The sequence below is a fragment of the Myotis nattereri genome (assembly GCF_964212035.1).
Source record: "Myotis nattereri genome assembly, chromosome: 21".
NCBI lineage: Eukaryota > Metazoa > Chordata > Mammalia > Chiroptera > Vespertilionidae > Myotis > Myotis nattereri.
In genome coordinates this window covers 726,542-746,889 of record NC_138097.1, presented here as the reverse complement: position 1 = coordinate 746,889, position 20,348 = coordinate 726,542, and the positions used below count along the sequence as shown (strand labels likewise).

Below are 20,348 nucleotides of genomic sequence, written 5' to 3'. Positions count from 1 at the left end.
GCCCTGGTCGGGGCTCATGCAGCAGGCAGCCCATTGATGTGTCTCTCTCACATCGATGTTTCTTTCTGTCTCTCCCTCTCCCTTCCTCTCTCTCTAAAAAAGATCAATGGAAAAATACCCTCAGGTGAGAATTAAAAAAATAAATAAATACATGCAGCCTATTTAATAAAAGGCTAATATGCAAATCAACCGAACAGCAGGACGACCGGTCGCTATGATGCGCACTGACCACCAGGGGGCAGACGCTCCATGCAGGAGCTGCCCCCTGGTGGTCAGTGAGCTCCCACGGGGGGAGCACCGCTCAGCCAGAAGCTGGGCTCACGGCTGATGAGCTTAGCGAGCCTCTCCCGCCTTCTCAGCAGTGCTAAGGACCCCTCGGGGGATGTGGCCTAAGCCGGCAGTCGGACATCCCCCGAGGGGTCCCGGACTGTGAGAGGGTGCGGGCTGGGCTGAGGGAATCCCCCTCCCCACCCACCCAGTGCACAAAAGTCGTGCACCGGGCCTCTAGTAATTAAATAAGAAAGTGCCACCCTGTGCCCAGCTCAGATGCTGCGTGGCCTCAGGCCATCCTGCACCCTCTCTGGGCTCATCCACAAGAGGATGAGGCCGCCCGGGTGACCTCACGCCACAGAGGTATAAATAGCAGCGTCCACTTGGGGGGAGTCACACCGGACCGGCAGCCGGCCCTTCCTTCCTGCGATCGGCTCCGCGCCCGGCCGGCTCCTCCCGCGGCCCACACCCCGCAGGCCCTGGACTGTCACTCGGGCCTGCCCCCCGGCCCGCCTCGCTCCTATTATAGCTGGGCGGGCGGCCCCACGTGAGGACCAGTCACACAGGGCTTGGCTCCAGGAGGCAGCCGCTCCCACCCCCAGGAGGGCACAGAGCTGCCCGCCACCTGACAGACCTCACCCGCCCCCCCTACCCCCCCCCGCCAGCACCAGTCCTGGGGTGACGGTCAGGGGGGCGGGGGGGCGGTGAAGGAGGGGACACACACGGGACAGCCTCTCCCTGCAGGGTCCCTGGCTCTGAGGGTCTGAGTGAGGAGGCGCCTCCTCCCTGACCCCCCCACCCCACCCCAGACCATGCCACGTCCTCCACCCAGAGCACCCCCTTCCGCCGGACGCCCCGGGAGTCTTTAATTTTTTGTTTTAATTGTCACCCGAAGATATTTTTCCATTGATTTTAAGAGAGAGCAGAAGAGAGAGAGACAGAGAGAAACATCGATGTGAGAGAGAGACACATCCATGGGCTGCCTGCTGCATGAGCCCTGACCAGGGCCGGGGAGGAGTCTGCAACCGAGGTCCGTGCCCTTGACCGGAATCGAACCCGGGACCCTTTGGTCTGCAGGCCGACACTCTATCCACTGAGCCACACTGGCCAGGGCTTTTCTTTTTTTCCTTTTAAGAATATTTTTATTGATTTCAGAGAGGAAGGGAGAGGGAGATAGAAACATCCATGATGAGAGAGAATCACGGATCGGCTGCCTCCTGCACGCCCCCCAACTGGGAATCGAGCCTGCAACCCGGGCACGTGCCCTGACCGGGAATCGAACCCGGGACCCTTCAGTCAACAGGCCCACCAGCGCTCTATCCACTGAGCCACACCGGCCAGGGCTGGAACTGGGGTTTCTGACGCTCCGGTCTGCACCTGGGCCTGCGTGTGGCCCTGATTCTGGTGGTGGGTCCTGCAGGGGGGCCTCCTTGGGGCGCCCTCCCTCTCACGCTCATATAGGACGGACCTGCCAGGTTGTGAGCGACAGGTCGGTGCTGGGAGCCTGGTGTGGGGCCGAGGCCTGTCCCAGGCCAGGCTGAGTCAGAAGATTGGGGAGCCCCCAGGCCACGCTGACCCACCCGCACCCGAGCTGACATTCTGCCCCGGGGTGCAGGCCCAGCGAGCCCCCAAAGCCCTGTCCTCCCCCCGCTCCTCCCACCCCCCCATCAGGCCTCAGTGCCATGGCTCTGCACGTCTATTTGGGGTGAAGTACTTGAGGCCCAGTTGGCGGTGAGATGGGGACAGCAGCCCCGAGAGCCGACACACAGGGGGGCACCGGCAGCCTGACCATGGCTGCCCGCCCCTCACCCTCTGCCCCAGGCCGCCCCTGGCTCTCCGGGGCCGGATCCTTGCAAAGAGGCCTCGGGGGCCCTCAGCTGGGATGGGAGCTCAGGGGTCCCTCTGTGCCCCGGGCGGAGGGGCAGAGGCCTCAGGGGCTGGAGCAGGGCCACCTGGGGGGCTGAGCTGTGCAGAGGTTTGGGGGGGCGGGGAGGGCTGGATGGGGGGGGAGTGAGAGGGGCCTTGCAGAAGCCTGGTGCTGGGGGGTGGGTGTGAGTCGTGCGGCCAGGGTGGTCGGCAAACTCATTTGTCCACGGAGCCCAATACCAACAGCGCAACGATTGAAATTTCTTCGGAGAGCCAGATTTTTTAAACTTAAACTATATAGGCAGGTGCATTGTTATTCACTTTATTAGGGTCCTGCTAAGGCTTAGGAAGAGCCACTCTCAAGGGGCCAGAGAGCCGCCTGTGGCTCCCGAGCCGCCGTTTGCCGACCACGGGGCCAGGGGATGCGGTGGGTCAGGCTGGGCGGGCTGGGCCGGGCAGGGGAGGATTGAGTCCCTGCAGGCGTCGGCATGCCCGTCTGTCCGGCCCTCGTCCGTCCTGCCCTCCGGCCCCCTCACCCATCGGCCGTCCCGTCTCTGCAGCCGTGGCTTCGGCACGTGCCTGGATGACCCGCCTGCCAGGGACGTCATCCCTCAGCCCTCGCTGCTGCCCGGGGTCCTGTATGACGCCAACCACCAGTGCCGCCTGCAGTACGGGGCCGGCTCCGTGTACTGCACAGACCTGGATGTGAGTGGTGGGGGGGCGGAGGGGGGTCCGGGGGTGAGGGGAGCCGAGGGCAGGACTCACCCCCTGGCACGGGCGCCCGGGACTCCTGCTGGGAGAGGTGCGGCTCAGGTTGGGTGGCCCCAGGCCCAGGGCTGAGTTCTGGGGGGGACTGTCCCCAGCTGTGCGACTGTGGGCAACGCCCCCCTGCTACCCCCCACTTGGAGCTGAACCTCAGAGGTTATTATATTTTTTTATATTTAAAATATATTTTATTGATTTTTAAAAATATATATTTTACTGATTTTTTACAGAGAGGAAGGGAGAGGGATAGAGAGCCAGAAACATCGATGAGAGAGAAGCATTAATCGGCTGCCTCCTGCACGCCCCCCATTGGGGATGTGCCCGCAACCCAGGTACACGCCCTTGACCGGAATCGAACCCGGGACCCTTCCGTCCGCAGGCCGACGCTCCATCCACTGAGCCACACTGGTTAGGGCTATTTTTTTTTTTTTCATTTTTAGTTTGTTAAACCTCACCCGGGGATATTTTTCCATTGATTTCTTTTTTTAAAAAATGTATTTATTCATTTTTAATATATTTGTATTGATTTCAGAGAGGAAGGGAGAGGGAGGGAGTGATAGAAACATCCATGATGAGAGAGAATCATGGATTGGCTGCCTCCTGCACGCCCCCCACTGGGGATCAAGCCCGCAACCCCGGGCATGTGCCCTTGGCTGGAATTGAACCCGGGACCCTTCAGTCCGCAGGCTGATGCTCTATCCACTGACCCACACTGGCCAGGGCTTGTTATTTTGTGTTTGTTTGTTTTTTAATATATATATTTATTGCTTTCAGAGAGGAAGGGAGAGGGAGAGAGAGCGAAACATCAACGATGAGAATCACTGATCAGCTGCCTCCTGCAGGCCCCACGCTGGGATCCAGCCGTGACCTCTGGGTTCACGGGTCGATGCTCAGCTCAGCCCCTGAGCCACTCCTCCGGCCAGGCCGAATCTAAGAGGTTATTCTATTTATTTTTTTATAAACCCTCCCCCAGGATATTTTCCCATTGGTTTTTAGAGAGAGCGGAAGAGAGAGAGAGAGGGAGAGAGGGAGAGAGAAACATCGATGTGAGAGAGACACATCGGTCGTGAACCCGAGAGGTTAAACAGCATCTCAGCGTCCGGGTCCCGGGGCAGGTCGCCCAGAGGCACGGCCACGGCATGTCACTCAGACCCCGTGGCTTCTGCCGTGGGCGGGGGCCAGGCCGCTCCTGCCAGCCCAGCCGGTCTCGGGGTCCCCATAGCACCACCTGGCCTGGAGCAGGCGAGAAGGGCCCCTGAGGGTCCCATTGGCTTAGCCCTGCCAGGTGCCAGGCCCTGGAGGGGCCCTGGGGACTCGTGGGGCACCGGCTGGGGGGGGGGTGCCCGGGGAGGGGGTCAGCTTGTGGCTCTCGCCCCCCTCCGGCAGGACCCCTGCGGGATGCTCTGGTGCTCCGTGCTCCGTGCCTGTCAGACCAAGAAGGACCCAGTGGTGGATGGCACCACATGCGGGGATCAGAAGGTAGGGGCGCCCCGGCCCAGCTGTGCAGGCCAGACCGCCTGCTGGGTCGGTGCTGGTGGTGGGGGGGTGTCGGCCTGGTCCCCAGATGGTGCCTGCTCTTGGCAGACCCCTGGCTCCCCCCAGCCCCCCCAGCCCCGCCCAGCCCAGCCCCAGTCTGCACAATGGACACACATAGGGGCTCAGTTCAGCGACTCTCCCAGGCGTCCTCAGCTCAGAGTCTGTTGCGTTGTCTGCTCTCGGCTCACCTGTGGGGCCTGGGAGGGACTCCCGCACTCCTTGGATAACCCCCCTTTTTTTTCTTTATTTTAAATTTTAAATTATTCTTTTTTAAAAATATATTTTATTGATTTTTACAGAGAGGAAGGGAGAGGGATAGAGAGTTAGAAACATCGATGAGAGAGAAACACCAATCAGCTGCCTCCTGCACACCCCCCACTGGGGATGCGCCCACAACCAAGGCACACGCCCTTGACCAGAATCGAACCCGGGACCCTTCAGTCCGCAGGCCAATGCTCTATCCACTGAGCCAAACTGGTCAGGGCTCATTTTAAAGAATTTTAATACAAACTTAATATAAACTATTTCAGTCCCTCGTAACAGGTAAGACACCGACTCAAAATACTTTTATACCATTTTTTCAAGTATTGCACAATATAGGTACGAAATTAATATTTATGATTACATTTTTCTTCCATAATATATAGCAAAAAGCTTTAAACCTTTAACAGAAGATACATTTTTTGAAAAAGCAAATATCCGTACATTTTAATTCCACCACTAAAGGAATATCCTGTACACAGTTTTAGGATAGTTGAAGTTTTTAAGATGGATATTTTACAATTTCAGTAAAAAACAAACAAACCAAAAAACATGAAGCTTCCGCTGTCACAGATCACTGTAGTAAAAAGATATAAATGCATACTATGTCGTAGAAACAATATATATTTATCCTCTGATATTTTACAAACTTTGTACTAAATTAAATTATAACCGGAACCGGTTTGGCTCAGTGGATAGAGCGTCGGCCTGTGGACTGAAGGGTCCCAGGTTCGATTCCGGTCAAGGGCATGTACCTGGGTTGCGGGCACTTCCCCAGTAGGAGATGTGCAGGAGGCAGCTGATCGATGTTTCTCTCCCATCGATGTTTCTAACTCTCTATCTCTCTCCCTTCCTCTCTGTAAAAAATCAATAAAATATATTTAAAAAATTATACAATTAGAAAAAACCAATAAACCCACTTATTTAGTGCAATTTTTTTATAAAAAGAAAAAAATCAGCCATGTCCTTGCTATATCTTAAATACTGTAAGAGGCCATACTGGCTATCTGGGAATGTGCTTTAAAATAGACCGTCAGTATAAAATTCTTTTTTTCTTTTTTAAAAATTGACTTCAGAGAGGAAGGGAGAGGGAGAGAGAGAAGCATCCACGAGGAGAGAGAATCATGGACCGGCTGCCCCCTGTACGCCCCACACTGGGGATCGAGCCCGCAACCCGGGCCTGTGCCCTGACCGGGAATCGAACCCGTGACCTCCTGGTTCCTAGGTCCATGCTCAACCACTGAGCCACATGGGCTGGATGGGTACTTCTCCTCCGTCCCTTTCCGGGCCTCCCCACCCCCACCTGTTTCCCACGAGGGGGAGCGTGAGGGACAGGCTTGGGGCGGTGGCCTCACCTCGGGTCTCCCCGCAGTGGTGCCTGGGCGGGGAGTGCGTGCCATTGGACGTGCAGCCCGAGGTGGTGGACGGCGGCTGGTCGGGCTGGAGCGCCTGGTCCACCTGCTCGCGGAGCTGCGGAGCGGGCGTGCAGGGCTCGGAGAGGCAGTGCACGGAGCCTGAGTGAGTGCGGGGTCCCAGGCCTGGGGCTGGGGGGATGGAGGGGACCCGGCTCTGTCCCAGTCCCCGGCTGTCAGAAGTGTCCCCACAAACAGGGGCCAAACCCAGAATTTCCAGCCCATTTCCTCGGGTCCCTGGTGGACATTTCCTCCCCACTGCTGGCCCATTGCACGGAGGGGCACACTGACGCCCGGGGACTGGAAGGACGCATCAGCCGGCCGGAGGGAGGCAGGAGCGGACAGCGGTCAGGCCCTTAGGCCCTGGCCTTAGTTGGGTCAGGACTCAAGTCCCCCTACACACACACCCCTGTGTGAGAGCCTGCTCCCCCCTCCCCTGGGCCTCCATTTCCAGAGAAGCCGCATGATGGGGTCCCAGCAGTGCCCGCCCCCCACCCCCTGGTGGATGGGGGGTCAGGGGCACATAAGTGGGAGCTGCTCGGTGGCATCAGAGTGGGTCTGAGGTGATCGGCTGGGAGGGGGCACGCGCTATGACCCGGGGTACGGGCGTGTGTGTGTGGAGTTCAGAGCCAGCCCCACCCAAGGCCCGGTGTGTGGCCGGGACTGTGGCCCGTACCCCTGCCTCACCCCGGCCCCCTGTCTGAGCGGGGTTAGTGCCCAGCGTCTCAACAGCCACGCCCATTTTAAACTTTTAAAAAAAATATATATATACATTTTTATTGATTTCAGAGAGGAAGGGAGAGGGAGAGAGAGCAAGAGAGAAACGTCCATGATGAGAGAGAATCATAGATCGGCTGCCTCCTGCACGCCCCCCACTGGGGATCGAGCCCATAACCCCAGCATGTGCCCCGACTGGGAATCGAACCCGGGACCCTTTGGCCCGCAGGCCGACGCTTAACCACTGAGCCAAACCCGCCAGGGCCCCGACCCCATCTTATAGATGAGGAAGCCGGCCCAGAGAGGGCAGGACACTTGCCCGGGGTCACACAGCAGAGGGGGGCGGCAGGTACCTTGGGGGGGTGCATTTAGGGGGTGCATTTGGGGGGTGCCGTGGGCACTCGCTGGCCTGCGCTGAGCCCCCTCTCGGCTCCCCCACAGGCCCAAGAACAGGGGCAGGTACTGCGTGGGCGAGCGGAAGCGCGTGCGCCTCTGCAACGTGCAGAACTGCGCCCCCGGCAGCCCCTCCTTCCGCGCCGTCCAGTGCGGCCGCTTTGACTCCACGCCCTACAAGGGCCGGCGGTACAAGTGGGAGCCCCAGCCGACCGACCGTGAGTCCCGCGGCCCCCGAGCCTGCGCCCCGCCCCCCGAGCCTGCGCCCCGGGCTGCTCCCCTCTGGCCAGCGGGGCGCTCCCCTCGCCCCGGCGGATGGCGGCCTGTCTGTGCTGCTCGGCCGCCCCCCCCCCCCAGCTGCATCCGTCCGTCCGTCCATCCGTGCGCGTCGTGGAGGGGGGCGTCCTGGGGACCCCCAAGACCCTGGCCCGGGGTCCCTCACGGCTCCTGCACTTGCGCCCCCAGTGACCCCCTGCGAGCTGCACTGCAAGCCCGAGGGCGAGTCCTTCAGCGACAGGCTCCGGGACGCCGTGCTGGACGGCACGCCCTGCTACGAGGGCCGCCGGGGCAACCGAGACGTCTGCATCAACGGCATCTGCCAGGTGTGCCCCCGGGGGGTCGCCATCCCTCGCTGCGCGCCCCCCCCCCAGAGTCATTACTGTAGGCCCCGCCCCTGGGAGGGTCATTACTGTAGGCCCCGCCCCTGGGAGGGTCATTACTGTAGGCCCCGCCTCTGGGAGGGTCATTACTGTAGGCCCCGCCCCCTGATAGGGTCTCCGCTGTAGGTCCCGCACGATAGGAGGGTCTTTACTTTAGACCCCGCCCCATGGGAGGGTCCCCGACTATAGGCCCCACCCCCATGAGGGTCTCCACTGTAGGCCCCGCCCCCTGGGAGGGTCATTACTATAGACCCCGCCTCCTGGGAGGGTCATTACTATAGACCCGGCCCCCTGGGAGGGTCATTACTGTAGGCCCCGCCCCATGAGAGGGTCCCCACCATAACCCCGCCCTAGGAGGGTCATTACTGTAGGCCCCGCCCCATGAGAGGTAACCCCGCCCCTAGGAGGGTCTCCACCATAGGCCCCGTCCCTGAGCCGACCTCCTTTGCCAGCCACGCCCCTGGGCAGGTCTCCACCATAGACCCCACCCCTGAGCGGACCTCCTTTCAGCCACGCCCATGGGCGGGTCTCCACCACAGGCCCCGCCCCTGAGCCGACCTCCTTTACCAGCCACGCCCCCCTGGGCGGGTCTCCGCCGCCTGCCCCGCCCACAGCAGCCTCTGAGCTCCTCTCCAAGCTGCAGGCTTTTCGGTTTCCCGGTTCTGCCGGTGACACCGTTGGATGCCCCCTCCCCCCTCAACCCTCCCACCCCGTCACCTCTCTGCAAAGGCCCCCCCCCCGCTTCCCGGCCCCCTCGCCCCCCCAGGCTCCTCCCCCCACCCACGTTCGCACCCCATTGGGACCCAGCCACTGTCTTTCTCCTGCTTCTGGGAGGTGAAGCCACTGAGGCCTGAGGCCTGGGCTCCGAGGCGGAGCCGCCGGGGGTGTGAACCCCAGGGCCCGGGACCCCGATTCCCGCCCGCCCTGAGCACCCACTGCCCCCCCTCCCTTCCCCACTCCCTGCCCCATGGCTCCTCTCCTGCAGCCTCACCACCCAGCCTCACAGCAGGGGTCCGTCTATTCACATCTGGGGAGGCAGGGGGGGTCGCCTGGGGTGTCCTCCCAGCCCACGCCCCCGCCCCGGGGCCTCCCCCTCACCCCCTGTCTTGCAGAACGTGGGCTGCGACTATCAGATCGACTCCCGCGCCGTGGAGGACCGCTGTGGCGTGTGCGGGGGCAACGGCTCCACCTGCCACACCCTGAGCTGGGTGTTCCAGGAAAATGGGCCCAACGGTACGGGCGGCACCCCCCGTGGTGGGGGGACCCCGGGCCCTTCCTGGGCCCCCCTGGGCCCCCACCGTCTCCACCTGGCTGTGAGCTTGGTCCAGGATCCAAGCCCATGGGACACTTGGCACAGACACAGTGACCTGTCCCCCAGGGCGTCCTCCTTCCCTGGGGACCCCAGGGACCCCAGGGACCCCAGGGACCCCAGGCGGGGCGGCTCAGGCTTACAGGGAGCTCTCAGGCCTTCCCGAGGGTTACTGCCTTCTCAGGAAGCTTCAGAGTCTCCCTCCTCTCCGGGTGTCGGCAGCCCCACTTCCCCCCTCCCAGCGCGGGGGACCTGGCCGTTAAGGGCTCACAGCCTGATAGGGTCACAGGGCCTTTTAGCCTCACAGATGCAGCGGAGGGAGGCCCAGAGGGCTGGGAGGGCACGGGAGGAAGAGGTCTCTGACCTGGGGGAAATCCAGGAAGACTGCCTGTAGGAGGTGGCAGAGGCATCACCGCCGGAAGGAAAGAGCTTGTGCCACACACACACACAGCTTGGAGGCAGGACGGCCTCCGGTCAGGGCCTGCGAGGGAGGCAGGGTTAGGTCGCCTCCCAGCAAAGCTGCCCAGCATGGCCGGCATCACTCAGACCCGGTGCACAGCCCAGGAGAACCCTTCACCACGCTTCACCGATCGGTGCCTCGCATCCCCGCCTGTGACACGGGGGTCCCCGCGGTGCCCACGGCGCGGGGCTGTGACCCGTGGGTAGTGCTCGGGGCAATCACAGGAGCAGGATGGACACCGGGAAGGGAGAGCCCGTGAGGAGGGAGGGGGGTGTCCCTGGGGCCCCGTGGTGTTTGCTTATTTATTTATCTTCACCGTTTACTTTTCAAATATATTTTTATTGCTTTCAGAGAGGAAGGAAGAGGGAAAGAGAGAGAGAGAGAGAGAGAGAGAGAGAGAAACATCCATGATGAGGGAGAATCATGTACCGGCTGCCTCCTGCACGCCCCACGCTGGGGATCAATGGAGCCCGCCACCCGGGCCCGGGCCCTGACGGGGAATCGAACTGTGGCCTCCTGGTGCCTCGGTCGACGCTCAGCCACGGAGCCACGCCGGCCGGGCATACCGCTCAGAATCTTAAGCCAGTGGCGGGGCCGGCCGGGAAGAGAGGGGAGGGAGGAGGCGGGGGCAGCCAGCTGCTGACCCGGGCACCACCCTGACCACCAGGGTACGTGGACGTGGGGCAGATCCCGGCCGGCGCCCGTGAAATCCTCATCAAGGAGGTGGCCGAGTCCACCAACTTCCTGGCCCTTCGGGGCGGGGACCCGGGGAAGTACTACCTCAACGGAGGCTTGAAGATTCAGTACGTTGGCGACTACCAGATCGCAGGCACCACGTTCACCTACGAGCGCGACGGCAACTTGGAGAAGCTCACGTCTCCGGGCCCCACCAATGAGTCCATCTGGATCCAGGTGCCTGCCCCCCCCCCCCTGCCCCCTCCCCCCCTACCCCGGGCCGGGTAGAGGCCGATCCAAGGGACCCTGGCCCTAGGGCAGGAGAAGGCCTGGGGGCAGTCCCAGAGCCTGGCTCTGGCCTGGCTGTCCTATGTGTGTATGTGGGGGGGGGGGCGGGGGGGGGCACCCTGCCTCAGTTTCCCCATCTCTAAAGTGGCCCTGGGTCCCAGGGGGAGCTGGTTGGGGGGAGAGGAGGCTGCAAGCTCACGCCCCCTCGCCCCCCCGCCTCCCAGATGCTGTTCTATGAGAACAACCCCGGGTTGTACTACGAGTACACCATCCACCAGGAAGCGAGCCCTCCGGGCGTGGCGTCCGAGTTCTCCTGGGCCTATGGGGCCTGGACCGAGTGCCCGGTCACCTGCGGCAGAGGTGAGGGGGCGGGCCGGGTCCCTGGGCGGGGATGCCGGCCTCGGCCTCCAGCCAGCTCATGGAGCCTGGGGTTTTGCTGCTCTGAGCCTCACTCTCCCCATCTGTAAAATGGGCCCTGCTCACCGGTCCCTGGGTAGCTTGCACGCTAGCAGCGGCCGGCCACCCCGTGGAGCCCCCGTGGGGCTCTGGCTTTGTGCACATGTCATCCTCAGACCCAAGCTTCGAGGTAGCTGTTATTTAATATAATTTTATTGATTTCAGAGAGGAAGGGAGAGGGAGAGGGAGAGAGAGAGAGAGAGAGAGACATCAATAATAAGAGAACCATGGACTGGCTGCCTCCTGCACGCCCCTCTATTGGGGATCGGGTCTGCAACCCGGGCGTGTGCCCTGACCCGGAATCGAACCGTGACCTCCTGGTTCCTAGGTTGACGCTCATCCACTGAGCCGCGCCGGCCGGGCTGGGGAGCTGTTCTGGTTCCTCTCATTGACAGATGAAGACTCTGAGGTTCAGAGTGGCCCCCATGAGCTGCCCGTGGCCTCCAACTAGGAGGCCCTAACCCACGGAACCTCCACTCTCTGCTCCTCCCCGGCTGGGGTCCGGGGGGACCTTGCTCTGGGGAGCTCTGAGCAGAGTGGGCATGGCCACATCTGGAGGTGGGGGGCACTGAGCCCCGGGCCTCACCCCTCACCCCTGCACCCCAGGCATACAGAAGCAGACCGTGCACTGCACCGAACGGCTGCACGGGACTGTGGACAGCAGATACTGTGAATTCCTGGGCCCGCCCGAGGACCGCCAGAGGATATGCAGCCAGGAGCCCTGCCCCGCCATGTGAGCCCCCCTGACCCCCCCAAACTTCTGACCCCCCCCAAGAGGCTCTGAGCCTCTCTCTCCAGCTGCAGCCCAGCCCCCGGCCACTCCTGCTCACGTGGTTTGGGTCCCTGGGGGTGAGGGTGGCCTGGTGAAGGGTCCCTGCACTGCCCCTGGGCCTTGGGGGGGGGCGCGGGCTGACCTGGGCTTGGAGCTCGGGGGGGACACGACCCCTGGGTTGAGGCCTCCGAGACCCCGCATGCCTGGGGGGGGGGAAAGGAGGGGTAACCGGCCACAGCTGTGCTGATGCCTCCGTGTCCCCCCAGGTGGTGGGCCGATCGGTGGCACCCTTGCTCCAGATCCTGCGGGCCCGGGGGCGTCGCCCGGCGGACCGTCTACTGCCTCCGCAGCCTGGGGCTGGGCTCCTTCATGGCCCTGACGCCCTCGGACTGCCGGCACCGGCCCCGGCCTCCGGCCGTAAACCCCTGCAATGACCACGTGCCCTGCCCGGCCAGGTGGGCCTTCGGGCAGTGGATGGAGGTGAGCGTCGGATGGAGGGGCCTGCCCCCAGCTCCGCCCTTTTTTTTTTTTTTTTTAAATCTATGTTTTATTGATGTCGGAGAGGAATGGGGAAGGGAGAGAGGGGGGGGGGGGGGGTAAAGGGTGTCCCAAAATTCACGCAAGAAGTAATTTTGATGGAAAACACGGGTTTATAATTTAAAATTGTAAATTTTTTATTGATTCGTAAAGTAGACAGTCTAGGGTTATGTACGGAACAGCACATCGGGTCCCTGGCCTCCCCGGCTTTGCTGGCACAGACGCAACGCCGCGGTCTCCATGGGTCTTCCTTGTCCCTGCTCCTGGGCCATCATTGGTACTTGGTGATGCTGATCCAATGGAAGGGATTGGCATCCAAGGGCAACAGATATGAGAATCTGATTCAATCAACCAAGTCAAATCAGGCTTTTATTTATTTTTTGTTGTTGTTGTTAATGCTCACACAAACCTCAAATCTTGCGTGAATTTTGGGACGCCCTTTAGAGACATCCTTGATGAGAGGGCATCACGGATCGGCTGCCTCCTGCACGCCCCCCACTGGGGATGGAGCCCGCCTCCCGGGCCTGTGCCCTGACCGGGAATTGAACCCTGACCTCCTGGTTCCTAGGCTGACGCTCACCACTGAGCCACGCCGGCCGGGCGGCTCCCCTCTTGGGCTTGGGCTGCAGGGAACCGCTGGCTGCCAGGCACCCCGGTGGGAGGGGGGCTGGGCATTCCAGGTCCAGCTCGTCCCCGAACCGGGGGGACTGGGTTGCCCTGGCGGGCGCCTCTGTCACCAGGCGCGTGTGGGGCTGGACGGGGCTGGACGGGGCTGGACGGGGCGGGAGGGGGCTCTGGGGCCGGCGGTGAGTGCCCAGCCGGCCGCATCCCCACCCTGGCCGTCCTCCCCGCAGTGCTCCGCGACCTGCGGGCCGGGCACGCAGCAGCGGGCCGTCGCCTGCACCCGGGACACCGGCGTCCCCTGCGACGAGGCCCAGCGGCCGCCCAGCCAGGCGCCGTGCCTCCTGCGGCCCTGCCTGCAGACGCTGGACGTCCCGGACCCCGACGGCTCCGGCGGCGGCGGCGGCAGCGGCTTCCTCGGCCGGGAGCTGGACAACGAGGTGGACTCCGGGCCCCGCTCCCCGGCCCTCCGCCCGCCTGCGCCCCCGCCGCCGCCCGCGGGGCCCGCCGGCCAGGACAACGCCATCGGGGAGGACGGGCCGGGGCTGGGCCCGCCGGGGCCCGCGCTGGTCGACGACTTTTACTACGACTACAACTTCATCCGGTTCCACGAGGACCTGTCCCAGGATGAGGACGAGGAGCCGGGCCTGGACCCCGTGGGCCCGGGGGACCGAACTTCCTCCCCCCCACCCCGGGGCGGCCCCGCCGAGCCCCCCCCGCCGCCCCCCGCCCCCGGGCCCAGCCCGGCCGGCCCCCACCTGCCCTCGCTTTCAGGCCAGACGCCCTGGGACCCCCTGCTCAACTTCTTACCCGAGGGCGATGCCCCCACGGGGACCCCGGCCCCGGGGCTCCCCAGCTCACCCTGGCCCCCCGCTTCTGTGGGCGCCACGCCTGCCACCCCTGGGGGCCACCAGGAGTCCCCGGCCCCCAGCCGGCCGCCCCGGCCGCGGTGGGAGAGCACCAACGAGGTCCCAGAGGACGAGGACGGCGCCCTAGGGCCCCCAGGCCTGCCCCTGCCGGGGATCCCCGAGTCACCCCCTTTGTCCTCCACCCACCCCTCGCCACGGCCTGACTCCGAGGAGCTGTGGCCCCCCGTGGGGGGTGCTCCTCCCCCGGCCTCTCTGCCTGGCGCTCAGCCCGGCCCGGCCCCACGGGACCTGCAGACCCCAGCGGTGCCCGCGGACCGAGAGCCTGGGGCCACCCCCCTGAGCCCGGCGGGGGACAGCCCCTCCGACAGCAGCAGAGGCCCCGTGGGCCCCCCGCCGACCAGGAATGCCAGCTGGGAAGTGGGAGACTGGAGCCAGGCAAGTGTCGGGGGGTCGCGACCCCCGTGCCTCAGTTTCCCTGCTGAGCGGTGGGTGGGGGGTAGGCCGAGGGGGTCTGGAGGCCACTGATGAGGGGCGGCCGGAGTGTTCTTCTCCCTCAGACTTGAATGCCCCCGGGGACGGGGAGCTCACTCCCAGCAGCTGCGGGTGGGGCAGCCTCCCATTAGCAGGGCCCCCCAGGCTCTCTTCTCCGGCTGTATCTGCTCTCGGGGCCTGTAGGGATCCAAGAGGCATGGAACCCCCCCTGCCTTCCCCCCCAGACCCCAGATTGTCCCTGCAGGAGGAGGAAGCTTCTGTTCAGGTCCCTCATGTGGGGGTGGGGGTGGGGTGGGGGTAGAGGTGGGGCGGGACCGACGGAGGCCCAGCGAGGCACCCAGACCTCCTCCCCAGCTGGTTCCGTCTGGACAGCGGGGTCCCCTCCCCTGGGTCCCCTCCGAGCAGGGACGTCTCATCCTCGCCAGCCCCTGGGGAGGTGGGCGGAGGAGCCCATTTTGCAGATGGGAAAACTGACGCCCTGGGAGCGCAGACACACACACACACACACACACACACACTCACCCCTGCTCCCCGATGGGCGGCCGGATGTGGGGCTCCTGGGGCCCCCGCCCTCACGCCCCGACCCCCCGCCCCCCCCCCCGCCCAGTGCTCCACCACCTGCGGCCTGGGTGCCTCCTGGAGGCTCGTGCGCTGCAGCTCCGGCCGCGAGGAGGACTGTGCGCCCGAGGGCCGCCCGCAGCCCGCCCGCCGCTGCCACCTGCGTCCCTGCGCCACCTGGCACGCGGGCAACTGGAGTAAGGTGCGTGGGGAGGCGGGGGTGGGGGTCACTCGGTTATTCCCTGCAGCTTTTGGGGGGAGTGACCATCCCCTCCCCCCGCCTGCGCCCTTTTCTCGTGCTCCCCACGCCCCTTGGGGTCTCACTCTCACCAAGTCTGCTTTTTTAAAAATTTTATTTTAAATATCTTGATTTCAGAGGAAGAGAGGGGGAGAGGGAGAGAGAGAAGCATCCTTGAGGAGAGAGCATCATGGGTCGGCTGCCTCCTGCACGCCCCCCACTGGGGATGGAGCCCCCAACCCGGGCCTGTGCCCTTGACCGGGAATCGAACCCGGAATCATTCGGTCTGCCGGCAGACACTCTATCCACTGAGCCACACCGGCCAGGGCGCCTGGCTGACCTGGCTCGGCGGTTGAGTGTGGACCTAGGAACCAGGAGGTCAGGGTTCGATTCCCGCTCAGGGCATCCGATATAATAAAAGGCTAATATGCAAATCGACTGAACAGCAGAACGACCAGTCGCTATGACGCACACTGACCACCAGGGGGCAGACGCTCGACGCAGGAGCTGACCCCTGGCAGTCAGTGCGCCAGAAGCCGGGCTCCGGCGAGTGCAGCCGCGGTGGTGGGAGCCTCCGGCCTCCCCAGGACCCTCAGGATGTCTGGCTGCCGACTTAGGCCCACTCCCCCCCCGCCCGACACCCCTCCGAGGGCTCCCGGACTGCGAGGGGCGCAGGCCAGGCTGAGGGACCCCCCCCCCCCCGCGAATGCACGAATTTCGTGCACCGGGCCTCTAGTAGGAATATATTAACCAAGAAGACACACACCGGCCAGGGCTCACCCACTCTGCGTTCTCCCTCCGGCTCCTCCCGGGGCAGCCCCCCCACCCCCCCACCAGGCTGTCCTGCCCGCCTCCCCCTGGGCCTTGGGGGACAGACAGGCCCTGGCAGGGGAGGTGTGGGTGCACCTGCGCCCCGTCACATGCCTGCCCTCCCCCCCCCCCCAGTGCTCCCGCAGCTGTGGCGGGGGGTTCTCGGTGCGGGACGTGCAGTGCGTGGATGCACGGGACCTCCGGCCGCTGCGGCCCTTCCACTGCTGGCCGGGGCCCGCCCAGCCGCCCGCCCGCCAGGCCTGTGGGATGCAGCGCTGCCTGAGCTGGTACACCTCCTCCTGGAGGGAGGTGAGTGCGGGGTCTGGGGGGAGCGGGGTGGGGAGGGGAGGGGGTGATGGGGGGCTCCCGGCCTCCCCTGCCCCTGCCCTGACCCCCTGCCTGCCCCCCGCCCGCCCCAGTGCTCGGAGGCCTGCGGAGGGGGCGAGCAGCATCGCCTGGTGACCTGCCCCGAGCCCGGCCTGTGCCCCGAGGCGCTGAGGCCCAACGCCACGCGGCCCTGCAACACGCACCCCTGCACCAAGTGGGCCGTGGGGCCCTGGGGCGAGGTGAGGGGGACCGAAGGCTGGCTCCCCGTGGGGGCCCTGCAGACATGGGGGGCGGGGAGGAGAGGGGGGCCCAGGGGTGGGGTGGGGGTGGGAGCAGCAGTGCAGAGTCCAGGGCAGGCTGGCCGGTGTGGCTCTGTCGATAGGGTCTGGGCTTGCAGACGGAAGGGTCCTGGGTTCGATTCCAGTCAAGGGCAGCTGCCTGGGTTGCAGGTTCCCCGGCCCTGGTCGGGGCGCGTGCGGGAGGCAACCCATCGAGGTGTCTCTCTGCCTCTCCCTCTCCCTTCCACTCGCCCTAAAAATCAATGGAAAGATATCCTTGCGTGAGGATTATTACTGATGTTTCTTTTTTTTTCTGTTGTAATATATGTTTTATTGATGTCAGAGAGGAAGGGGGAGGGAGAGAGAGAGAGAAACATCCATGATGAGAGAGAATCATGGATCGCCTGCCTCCTGCACGCCCCCCACTGGGGATGGAGCCCGCAACCCGGGCCTGTGCCCTGACCAGGAATCGAACCCGTGACCTTCTGGTTCCTAGGATGATACCCAGCCACTGAGCCACACCAGCCAGGCATCAGTGATGTGTCTCTCTCTCCCTCTCCTTTCCTCTCTGAAATCGATAAAAATACACTAAAAAACAAACAAACAAACAAAAAACATTAAGAAACAAAGTTGATGACAACGTCAGACCCCAGCCGGGAAGGACAGAGCCTGGCCAGGGAGGCGCCTCCCCCGTCACTGCCCTTGGCTGCCCCGGCCTCCGCCAGGCGGGTCCCCTCCCCAGGCGACCTGAGGGGCGGGGCGGGGAGCAGGGGGAGGCTGCGGGCCGCCCGAGGCTGGGGGGGAGGCTGGGGGGAGGCTGGGGGTGAGGCTGGGGGGGAGGCTGGGGTGAGGCTGGGGGTGAGGCTGTGGGCCCGCCCGAGGCTAGGGGGGAGGCTGGGGTGAGGCTGGGGGTGAGGCTGGGGTGAGGCTGGGGTGAGGCTGGGGGTGAGGCTGGGGTGAGGCTGGGGGTGAGGCTGGGGGTGAGGCTGGGGTGAGGCTGGGGGTGAGGCTGGGGTGAGGCTGGGGGTGAGGCTGGGGTGAGGCTGGGGGTGAGGCTGGGGTGAGGCTGGGGTGAGGCTGGGGTGACGGTCGGCCCCTGACCCCTCCCCAGTGCTCGGCCCCCTGCGGGGGAGGGGTGCAGCGCCGGGTGATCCGCTGCGTGAACACCCACCTGGGGCTGCCCGAGGAGGACAACCAGCAGTGCGGCCACGAGCCCTGGCCCGACAGCGCCCGCCCCTGCGGCACCCGGGACTGCGAGATCTCCGAGCAGCAGCAGCGGGGTGAGTGTCCCGGCCTCGGGAGGACGGGGCGGGTGGGGGGATCGCCCTGTGGCACCCCCAGGGCAGGCTGACAGGGGGCCCTGGGGAAGCCGGGCTGGACGGGGGGGTCGGGCAGCGGCCGCACCCCATGCTGCTGTGACCGTGGGCGACCTCTTGCTCCCCCGGGTCGCAGAGTGAGACCGGGACGCCCCCGAGACCAGAGGCCGGACCCAGCTGAGCCCCCAGCCCCACGCCTCCCGCCCAGGGGCCCCCACACTCCCAGCTTCCGGGCCCCCTGGGTCCTCCGGGAGGACGGGCCTGGGCCGGGGGAGGTTTGGGACTCACCCAGGCACACGCGCTCACACACATGCACACGCACACGCCCATGTGCCCACACGCACGCACACATATGTGAGTGTGTGCACACGCATGCCCATGTGCCCCCACACACCCCACCCTCACCCCGCCCTCACCCTGACGCCAGGCACCTGCCTTCAGGGCACCCTGGGTCCCTGCTGCTCCCGGCCCCTCACGCGGGTCCCAGGGCCACGAGGGGGGAGGGCGGGAACGGAGGCCTTGGGGCTGGAAGGAAGGACAAGCTACCCATGAGGCTCTGTCTTTGTGGGGTTTTTTTGTTTGTTTTTGTTTTTTTTAAAATATATTTTATTGATTTTTTACAGAGAAGAAGGGAGAGAGATAGAGAGTTAGAAACATCGATGAGAGAGAAACATCGATCAGCTGCCTCCTGGACACCCCCCACTGGGGATGTGCCCGCAACCCAGGTCCATGCCCTTGACCGGAATCGAACCCGGGACCCTCCAGTCCGCAGGCCGACGCTCTATCCACTGAGCCACACCGGTCAGGGCAGTTTTGTTTTGTTCATCCTCACCCGAGGATATTTTCCCATTGATTTTTTTTTTAACTTTATATATATTTTATTTATTTTAGCGAGAAAGAGAGAGAGATAGAGAGACAGAAACATCCATGATGAGAGAGAATCATGGATCAGCTGCCTCCTGCACGCCCCCCACTGGGGATGAGCCCGCAACCCCGGGCCTGTGCCCTGACCGGGGATCGAACCCGGGATCCTTCGGTCCGCGGGTGGGGGCTCTATCCACTGAGCCACACCGGCCAGGGCGGTTCTGGCTTTGGAGGGAGGTCAGGCGGCCGAGCCAGGAGCTGCCCCAACAAGGGAGTTTCCGGGCTGCAGCCACCGGGGGTGGGGGGGGGAGGGTGGGGGTGGGGATGGGGGAGCGGGTGACCCGGATGCTGGCACCGCCGTCCCCAGGATTGGGGGTGACTCCTGGGGCTGCCTGGCCCGACATGAGGGCGTGAGGTCACCCCCGGAGGCAGCTGCCGGCGTGGAGGCGGGGCCACCGACAAAGGCGGGGACCCCCCTCCCCGCCCCCCTGTTAAGAGGCAGGAACCGGACGCCCGTCTGCAGACGCACCGGCCGGGGTGGCAGCCGAGGGCTGTCAGTGGCACTGGGCGGGGTCAGAGGTCAGGGGCCTGCTTCCCCAAATAGCACCAGGGCCCCGGCCGGTGTGGCTCAGTGGGTAGCGCGTCGGCCTGCGGACCGAAGGGTCCCAGGTTCGATTCCGGTCAAGGGCATGGACCTGGGTTGCAGGCACATCCCCAGTGGGGGGGTGTGCAGGAGGCAGCTGATCGATGTTTCTCTCTCATCGATGTTTCTCTCTATCCCTCTCCCTTCCTCTCTGTAAAAATAAAAATTAAAAATTAAATAAAATAAAATAAAATAAAAATAAAGTCAATACTTCAAGACAAAACAAAGAAAACCAAACTAGCTCCAGGGAGCAGAGGCGGGCGCCCTGACCCCCGGCCCCCCCCCGGCCCCCCTCATGCCCCCTCGCCCCCTCATTCCCCCCTGACCCCCTGCCCCCTCCCCCCCCCCAGGCTGCGAGCTGGACCGGCTGCCCTTCGGCTCCTGCGAGAGGCTGCGCCTCCTCGGCCGCTGCCGGCTGCCCAGCATCCGCGCCCGGTGCTGCCTCACCTGCCACGGCTGAGCCGCCCCCGGCCGCCGCGACCGGCAGACCGACCGACCGACCGACCGACCACTGACAGCCGCACGGACCTCAGTGCCACCTCCCCCGAACCCCCTTCGCGCCCCGATGGTGCTACCCCCCCCCCCCCCGCGGGCTGGGGACCCCCTCAGACAGGTGTCTTTTTTTATTCTAACAGTTTGTGTAACACGTGATTATTTTGTTATTGTTATTATTATTATTATTATTCTATAAACAAGTATCTACCGTGTCCAAGTGTTGCCTGGCTTCTTCCGGGGGGGCGGGAGGGGGCCTCCGGGTCTGAAATTCTGCCCCCTCCCCCCCCCACCTTTTAATATATATATATATACATATATATATATTTTTTATTGATTTCAGAGAGGAAGGGAGAGGGAGAGAGAGAGAGACATCCGTGATGAGAGAGAATCACGGATCGGCTGCCTCCTGCATGCCCCCCACTGGGGATGGAGCCCACAACCCGGGCCTGTGCCCTGAGCGG

At 63.9% G+C, this 20,348-nt stretch overlaps 1 protein-coding gene across 1 annotated transcript in view; it reads left to right on the top strand.

The window, feature by feature from the left end:
* ADAMTS7 (ADAM metallopeptidase with thrombospondin type 1 motif 7) overlaps nucleotides 1–20,099 on the top strand; it is a gene marked incomplete at its 5' end in the record, with an annotated part of 39,943 nt that extends 19,844 nt beyond the window's left edge. The window contains 16 exons of the mRNA XM_081114784.1: nucleotides 2,697–2,841; nucleotides 4,288–4,380; nucleotides 6,071–6,216; nucleotides 7,269–7,438; nucleotides 7,686–7,822; nucleotides 8,992–9,112; nucleotides 10,316–10,560; nucleotides 10,836–10,971; nucleotides 11,674–11,800; nucleotides 12,106–12,403; nucleotides 13,231–14,301; nucleotides 14,966–15,118; nucleotides 16,100–16,273; nucleotides 16,384–16,530; nucleotides 17,681–17,849; nucleotides 19,743–20,099. Coding sequence (XP_080970910.1) covers nucleotides 2,697–2,841; nucleotides 4,288–4,380; nucleotides 6,071–6,216; nucleotides 7,269–7,438; nucleotides 7,686–7,822; nucleotides 8,992–9,112; nucleotides 10,316–10,560; nucleotides 10,836–10,971; nucleotides 11,674–11,800; nucleotides 12,106–12,403; nucleotides 13,231–14,301; nucleotides 14,966–15,118; nucleotides 16,100–16,273; nucleotides 16,384–16,530; nucleotides 17,681–17,849; nucleotides 19,743–19,852 — 3,442 coding nt within the window. The 3' untranslated portion in view covers nucleotides 19,853–20,099. The remainder of the gene's footprint in view (nucleotides 1–2,696; nucleotides 2,842–4,287; nucleotides 4,381–6,070; nucleotides 6,217–7,268; nucleotides 7,439–7,685; nucleotides 7,823–8,991; nucleotides 9,113–10,315; nucleotides 10,561–10,835; nucleotides 10,972–11,673; nucleotides 11,801–12,105; nucleotides 12,404–13,230; nucleotides 14,302–14,965; nucleotides 15,119–16,099; nucleotides 16,274–16,383; nucleotides 16,531–17,680; nucleotides 17,850–19,742) is intronic.
* Between the last annotated feature and the right edge of the window lie 249 nt (nucleotides 20,100–20,348).